This window comes from Pezoporus wallicus, unplaced genomic scaffold (assembly GCF_028554395.1).
Source record: "Pezoporus wallicus isolate ANWC-B61680 ecotype Strahan unplaced genomic scaffold, APGP_CSIRO_Pwel_v1 contig_11395, whole genome shotgun sequence".
Taxonomy (NCBI): domain Eukaryota; kingdom Metazoa; phylum Chordata; class Aves; order Psittaciformes; family Psittacidae; genus Pezoporus; species Pezoporus wallicus.
The window spans coordinates 458,514-466,745 of NW_026636241.1; the positions used below are offsets into that span (position 1 = coordinate 458,514).

At 52.7% G+C, this 8,232-nt stretch overlaps 1 protein-coding gene across 4 annotated transcripts in view; it reads right to left on the reverse strand.

Moving 5' to 3' along the window:
- MIER1 (MIER1 transcriptional regulator) overlaps positions 1-8,024 on the reverse strand; it is a 37,082-nt gene extending 29,058 nt beyond the window's left edge. The window contains exons 1-2 of one of the 4 annotated variants that reach the window (XM_057399196.1): positions 7,927-8,008; positions 7,425-7,523 (exon numbers count right to left, since the gene is read on the reverse strand). Coding sequence is in view for 1 of the 4 variants with exons in the window: in XM_057399194.1 (XP_057255177.1) it covers positions 7,055-7,063 (9 nt within the window). In the remaining 3 variants the exon portion in view is untranslated. Of the gene's footprint in view, positions 1-7,054; positions 7,213-7,424; positions 7,824-7,926 lie in introns of those variants that run through there. The other 3 variants (XM_057399198.1, XM_057399195.1, XM_057399194.1) reach the window with 3 other exon arrangements.
- Positions 8,025-8,232: the final 208 nt, after the last annotated feature.

The window sequence follows — 8,232 nt, forward strand, 5'->3', positions numbered from 1 at the left end:
CTGGCCTTGAACACTGCCAGGGATGGGGCAGCCACAGCTTCTCTGGGCACCCTGTGCCAGCGCCTCAGCACCCTCACAGGGAAGAGCTTCTGCCTAAGAGCTCATCTCAGTCTCCCCTCTGGCAGATGTAGCCACATTTTTCAGGGTCCTAAGTCGAGATAGCACATTTTAGGGTGTTAAAAGCAGCTTCTGTCAAATGTCACGACCATGCTGCTGCTGAATCATCTGCTGAAATCCCATGCTAATATAACGTATTTACAATAAGGTGGAACTGATTCTCATTCTCCTTTGAGCAAATGACTAGAACCAGGTACCATCAACTATACCCCAAGGAAGTCCTCCCTGCCCCAAAACCAATATGTATTACCTGAGGGACTGAGGACTTGCAGTGGAGCTGAGAGAGCTGGGCTTGTTCAGCCTGGAGAAGAGAAGGCTCCTGAAGGGAAGACCTGAGAGCAGCTCCAGTGACTAAAGGGGCTGCAGGAAAGCTGGAGAGGGGCTTGGGACAAGGGATGTAGGGACAGGCCAAGGGGAATGGCTTTAACCTGCCAGAGGGGAGACTGAGCTGAGCTCTTAGGCAGAAGCTCTTCCCTGTGAGGGTGCTGAGGCGCTGGCACAGGGTGCCCAGAGAAGCTGTGGCTGCCCCATCCCTGGCAGTGTTCAAGGCCAGGTTGGACACAGGGGCTTGGAGCAAGCTGCTCTAGTGGAAGGGGTCCCTGCCCGTGGCAGAGGGGTGGAACAAGATGATCTCTAAGGTCCCTTCAACCCAAACCAGTCTGGGATGCTATGATGATCAGCAAAACCGGACAGAAGAAGCTGCAGCCCAAGGGGGATGCCTTGGCTGACAGGACATTTTGCTCACTACAACTTCAGCAAGAGAACTTCCATTTTCTAGGAGTATTATGAAACACAACCACAACAGTTACTCAGAATGTCATCTCTGCCTTATCTGAAGCGCACACTTCAACTGGACATTTTCTAACTCTTTATTGTTCATTTCCATCACAAAATACAGCATCAGCCTCAAATTCTTACAATAATCTGAAATTCCTCCCTAGAAAGTTTGGAAGTCTATGGAGTGATCACATCCCGCTGTAAGATTTCAGATGAAACCAGATACACTCATATGCCAAGCAGCGCAAGAATACATCCTTATACACAATTTATGACATGACTGGATTAGCAGTGAAATATTAATACAGACTGAGGCCTCTGGCCAGGAACAAGCTCCAAAAGAAACTGAACTTCGCAACAATTCCACTGCCTACCTTAAATCCCTCTGCTGTGTTTGAAGGAACTCTACACCCCAAGCAGTAAGCTCACAAGCATCAATATTCTATCGCACACCACGAGAGTCCACAAAACTCTTCTATTATAACAGAAAAAAACAACTCTTACTTCTCCAAGATCAGAAATGCAGAATGCTAAATGCTGTTGTTTTCCCTTCAAAAGCTTGCCAGGAAACCTGAGGGAACACAATCAATAGAATATAACCAACCACTCTGGAGTTTATACTCTTACCAAGGAAGTGAGAAAACTGGATTCCCCACTTTGCATTAGATTCACAGATACCTCTGTGAAGTATTGAACAAAAACTGCCCCAAAATGAAACAAAGCAAAGTTAAAGCTAAGATCAAATGAGGAAAAAATACTTGTGCTCAACAGGGTGGACTGATGTGAATCGCCAATTTCAGTCAGGGTTTAGAGCACTCAGAAGGAATCCTTGATTTCATCTATTTTGACCTTATTTTGTACCCAGGTGTTACTCAAAAACTGTCCTCCCTCGCTACTAAAACATATCAGTTTGCAACCCATTAGTGATGGTGTTAACTTTACTACTGCTTTGAGCCTATTCCATAGATATGCATATTGCTTTAAAGTAACAGCATAGTTTAAGAAAAATACTGAGACTAAGAATGTAGAGGAGGTCATTAGGAATGGTTATTAGAGAACGTATTTCTTAAACACTATGTCCTGAAGTTGTTTCAAGCTGCATGACAAAATGAGAATTTAGCTACATTCATAACGTTTAAAACTCTTCAGCCGAAAGAAGCTTCAGGGAGAAGGAAAGTTTTACCAGACATTATGAATTTATAGGTGACTTATTAAAGCACTGACAAACAGTATTAATAAACTGCTTTTCTGGTCAAGAGCAACAAAACTTTGAGAAATCCAAACAGCAATAAAATACACTCAAAGACATCAGGCCGAGTCAGTCTAACTGTCCATGGACATGAGAAGTGGTCCTGCTCCTCTCAAAGACACAGAATCCCAGACTGCTTCAGTTGGAAGGGAGCTCAAAGCTCCTCCAGCTCCAACCCCTGCCACGGGCAGGGACCCCTTCCACTAGAGCAGCTTGCTCCAAGCCCCTGTGTCCAACCTGGCCTTGAACACTGCCAGGGATGGGGCAGCCACAGCTTCTCTGGGCACCCTGTGCCAGCGCCTCAGCACCCTCCCAGGGAAGAGCTTCTGCCTAAGAGCTCATCTCAGTCTCCCCTCGGGCAGGTTCAAGCCATTCCCCTTGGCCTGTCCCTACAGGCCCTAATGAAGAGTCCCTCTCCAGCGTCTTTGTAGGCCCTGTTCAGATATTGGAAGGCTGTCCTGCTTCTTCCATATCTGACACCTTAGGATGCCAATTCCACTTTTTAGCTGCACAGAAATTCACTTTGCAGAAGAGAAAACTGAAGTTCTCACTCCAGAAAGATGAATAACCTCATTGAGTGGTGAGAAACACTAGGAGCTGCCATGAAGGTGGTTGATTGCCTGCTCAAGGGATGGGAGAAACGAGACTGTATTTATCCACAACAGCAATGGTGAACAGCTTCCTGCCATCAGGTCAGAGCTGCACAAGACAGGGACACAGGCTCAGGAGAAGCTTATTCAATGCCATAGCTTGATGGTTTTGGAAGGAGGAATATAGCATCCTCCTGCTGATCCCCACAACTGGCTCTGCTCCCTCACGCCACCCCTCATACCTGCTTGAGTCTGCTGGATCTTTCCATGAGCTGATACAACTGGTTACCCCACAAGAAGCTTTTCACTTCTGAACCAGTGAGCTGGATCAACCCACGGCAGAAGCTCTGGGAGCACCTACACAAACGCAGCAGGAGGAGCAGGGTCTCCCCTCTCAGGCAGCTAGGAGCTGCTAGACCACCTTGACTGTTTCCATACCCCCTCAAGCTATAATTAACATCTGCTTGAAATTTAAATCAACCTATGCCAATTAAAGGCAACAACAAAATTCGGCTGACAAGAAGCAACCCGTGAACCAGCTTCAGTGTGTGCTTGAGCCCAGAAGCCCTCCGCGTGCTGAGCTGCACCCCTAGAGCGTGAGCAGCAGCTCAGGGAGGGGATCCTGCTCCTCTCCTGAGCTCTGCGGAGACTTTAGCGCAGCTCCAGTGCCCAAAGGGGCTCCAGGAAACCTGGAGAGGGGCTTTGGACAACGGCCTGTAGGGACAGGCCAAGGGGAATGGCTTGAACCTGCCAGAGGGGAGACTGAGATGAGCTCTTAGGCAGAAGCTCTTCCCTGGGAGGGTGCTGAGGCGCTGGCACAGGGTGCCCAGAGAAGCTGTGGCTGCCCCATCCCTGGCAGTGTTCAAGGCCAGGTTGGACACAGGGGCTTGGAGCAAGCTGCTCTAGTGGAAGGGGTCCCTGCCCATGGCAGGGGTTGGAGCTGGATGAGCTTTAAGGCCCCTTCCAACACAAACCAGGCTGGGATTCTATGATACTACATCCCTAACTCTCCCACCCCACCTCTGACCAAACAAAACCACCCTCCTTCCCATGCAGCAGCCCTGGTACTCTTCAGAGTTAGTAAAAACCAGCCAACACAAACCCTCACCATTTTCCCATGACTTTTGCCTCTTCAGTATCCTGGCAAGTGCCTGTAGCAACCTGACCGACGCATCTTACCATGGCACAAAATAAAGTAACAGCAGGAATTCAGCACGTCTGGAAATTACAGGCATTATTTAGCTGCCCATCCCTTCAACACAAAAGTCTGACCCGGGCTCTGCAAGTTCTTTGAATCAGAAGATCTCATTCTGACAATTTATTCAGACATTATAATGGCTGAACAAACAAAAAAACCCATTCGCTTTCACCTACCAAGCTTTTCAGTCCAAAAATCTTTTCTTCTCAATAGGCATTAAAACACTCGTGCTTGGGAAAAATATGTATCAGCATTCACTCCTCCACAAAAGACTAAATAAGCAGCTGAATGCATGATACAGTGATATTCACAAAGCCTGAGCTGGTCTTAAGTTCAACATGCTTTCTTTCTGATTTAAAACTCGAACAATCTTCTAACGTGGTGGAATACCAGGACTCAAACCAGTCATGTGAGCATGCTTTGAAGGAAAATGAAGCTCTAGCACAGGCAATTAACCCCAAAGCTAAAACCAGTTTAATATATAATCAAAATCTTTTGGGTTTGGTCTGTCCTTTACTCAAACTGGTGCTTCTGTGAAAGTGAAATGCAGTTTTTGTTAATTTAGTTTCAGTTTCTGGCCTCATTTACTCATTACCCATTCAGAGCTCCTGTCTGAAGAGCCTTCCTGTCAAAGGCAAAAAGGTTCATATTGATATCATTTAATTGTTGAGGTTTCTATCTCCAGCATTAAATCCTGGCTGATTCTTTACACCTAAAATCATTTTCCTAAGCGGTGAGTTCCTGTGCATCCCTTCAGAAGAGCTGGAGTGATACTTTCCACTGGGGAGCGATGGGAAGAGGGCAGGAGACACAACAGCAGCATTATTTTTCCACCCACATTTTCAACCCAGGCTGATCCCAGGCCCCTTGTGTGCTGTGACAGCCAAGTCCCAGGGCTGCCTGAAGAATCAGTTTTCCCTCATTCCCAATCAACATAGCATTATCCCAACACCCCCTCCTTCAGCACACCACCACATAGCAGCAGTTGCCTTCAGTTCCTCCAGGCAGATGGCTGACACCATTCAGTGAGACTTCCCATCCTATCCCTGATATTTCCTAAATTGTGCTAGGAACCATACTGAGGACGTTGCTCCAAGCTTAAATCACTGACAGAAAGTCTTATTATCTTTCAAATTCTGCCTATTCCCAATGCAGAAGGCAGAGCAGCCATGCAAACAGTTGTGTGAAGGACTCGGCGGCTGTGAAGGAACATCAGCTGAGCTGCTGCTGCCACCCCTGTGCTACTGAACTCATCCCACAGGTGGATCAAAGCTCTCACAGCCCCTTGATGCTGCTCCTGCCTCTTAACCTCAAATCAAGAAGCCAAAATAGGACAAAGAATTTGCCTTTGCTTTTCTTCACAAAAACCAAATGCTGAGGGGGAGGGGAGAAAACCACAAAACTCTTAGTTTCTTAGTAAAATATCAAGACCAACACATAATAGAAGCCTGACCTGTTGGAACACCATCCACAAGGTGAAACCCAGAACCTGCCTGACCTCCGTAACCCACGGACCTTTCGCTGCTCTCTGCAGCACGAGTCCCCTCCAACTCTCAATGCTATCACTGCTGCAACGTCAGTGCAAGTACGTGACAACAGAGAATAGGAAGTACTGCAGCGTCCTGCCCATGCCTCTTCAGCAACATGGTGACTTGAGCTCCCCCCAGAAAAGAGCTAAGCAGGAGGATTTCACAATAACGCTGCGTTTAATTAACTAAACTTACAAGCAATTGGTGAAACTTGAGACACAAGCCCTGAATACTGCGATGCCTACACCAGCACGGGCCCCAGCGCGCCTCTGCCACTTCACAGAGCACAGGGATTTAATAGCCATGGGTTTTTGGCCAAGGAATAGCTCAGAGATCAGACCTATGATTCTCTGCCCCTTGAGATACAGTAAAAAAAAGCCCAGGCAGATCCTTTAAACTTCTAAGATTAGATTAGTACATGCCGTACCAATAACAGGAAGAATGCTTCATTATGGTTTTCATTTCGGGGGGAAAGATAAAATAAATCTCCGTAAAAAGCCACACGTATTCAGGAATTTCAAAGGAAGAAGGAAGAAACCTCATCTGTAAAATATTCTGATCCCAGTACCTTGAACACCCCCCCAGCCTGGCTGGAAGAAACTGCTGTCCCACACAAGCAAGGTGCTGGTTGTTGCTGCTTTAACAGCATACCTTTCAAACAAGCATTTCCAATTCATTTGTCAACACTGCTCAAGCAGCAAATTACCTTCAGATTGGAATCTTGGGATCATTTGAAGAAAACTTAATGAAACATTTATTCATCTGTCCTAACTTGCCTCCTAAGAAGCAGGAGAGCTGTTCACCCAGATCCTATCGGGATGGACAAATCCACACCTCAATAATCAAACACGTATCTCGCTCTGCCTCCCACATAAGAAAAGAGGTCAACAAGCCTTTTCCCACTTCCTGCAACCCCTCTGAATAGCCCTTCTGCCTTCTTCAGGAGAAAGGTCTCCCTCCCAGGAGACACCGTTCTACCTGTAAAGGCAATCCCCCTTTGTTCTAACGACTACAAGAAGGTATTTAAATATACATTTTAACCTCAAGCAACGGTGCTCTCATCAAAGCCCGGGAGAAGCGATTCTTTCGCGCTGGGACAGACGGCCAGAGCTGGCAAGCGGCGCATCCCTCTCCACCCCGAAGGGCTCGCACTCCCCCCGCCACAGCACGTAAAGCTGCCCCACTTCCCACCCCAGCAAAGCTCAGCCCCGTCCCGCGGGGGGCACAGGCCCCGCTCCCCTCCTCCCGGGCGGGGGACCCTCTCCAGCATCGCCCCTCGGCCGCTGCCGCCGATAGAGCCCGGCTCGCGGACGAGGCGCAGACCCCAGCCCGGAGCCACCGCCTCCAGGCCCCCGGCCCGCCCGCCCGGGCCGCTCTCAGGTCCCGCCCGCGCCCCGCCGCCGAGGCGGGCCCGGATCCCCCCCGGGGCTCGTCTCCCCGTCCCGGGGCAGCAGGCCCCGGAGAGGAGGGGGGCGGGCGGCCCGGTGCCCGGCGCGGCCTCCCCGGCCCCACAACTAACTTATGGGACGCTCCGCCCGGCCGCGGCCCCGCGCAACAAGTTCCCGGGCGGGCCCCCGCCCCGCCGCGCTCTCACCTCCGCCATGTTGGCTGCGCGGGCCGGCGGGCGGCGGCGGCGCGGGGGGGGGGCAGGCCCGGGGAGGGGTCACATCGCCGCCGCGGCGGAGGTAGCGGCGCCGGCGGGTCACGGTCTGCGCGGCGGCGGAACGGAGCGGCGGGAGGGAGGGCGGGGAAGGAGGGGGCACGCCACGCACGACGTCACCGCGCACGGGCGCGCGCCGCCAGCGGCTGTCACTCAAGGCGCAAGGCCCCGCCCCCGGGCTGTCAGCGCCGAGGCGGCGGCGCCGGGCGGGACCCACGGAGGGCTCGGTTCCACAAGCGGGGTTCTCCCGCACCCGGTGCCGCTGCCTCCCGCCTGGCTGCTGTCCCCCGGCAGCCGTACTCACGCGGTGAGGTGGGGGAAGCTGTCCCGGCGCGCTGCGAGGTCCTCAGGGAGCGTGGTGGGGGGCTCCCGGCGGGGTGACCCCGGCAGCGTTATGTTGGTCCTATGTGAAGGAAAACACTAAAAACAAACCCCAAAACAAGCGCCCAGACCTAATTCTGCTGCTTTTCTCCCTAAATCCTCCCCCGGCTGCCTCACCCGCCCAGGCTCGGTTCTGTCCCAGCGCTGGCGCAAGGACAGGCACGGTCCTGCGGGCAAAGGGGAAGAGAGCTCCTGATGCAGAAGTCCGGCATCGCAGCGCCGGTAACGGCGAGGAGCGCCTCGGGGAGCCCTGCCGGGCCTGCGGCGGCTCCATCCCGCTCTGCCCGCGCACAGGTCACTGACGACCGCGGCTCTCCCGGCAGTTTTCCCAACCAAACGCGTTTCACACCCTCAAAACGCGCCCGCGGCACATCAACTGGGCCACCTCATCCCCCCCCAATCCTCCCCCCTCCGAAAGCCCAGACCTGCTCCGATCCCCGCCACCGGGGCAGAGCTTTACGGAGGGAGCTCCAGTCTCCCCCGGGCCGACGAGGACCTTTGTGCTTCAGTGACAAAGGGGGCGCAGGGGAGGAGCCCCGGGCTGGGCGGGGGGCGGCGGAGACCTGAGCCGAGGCCGAGGCGGGCGCGGAGAGGGGCCCAGGCACGGGCAGGCCGCGGCCCCGCGGGGTCCCTCCTCAGGCGGGCGGGCGGGCGGGGGGGCGGCCGCGGGGTGGGTAGGAGGGAGCACAGCGCAGCCCGCGCTGCCGCACGGCCTATCGGCGGAGCCGTCC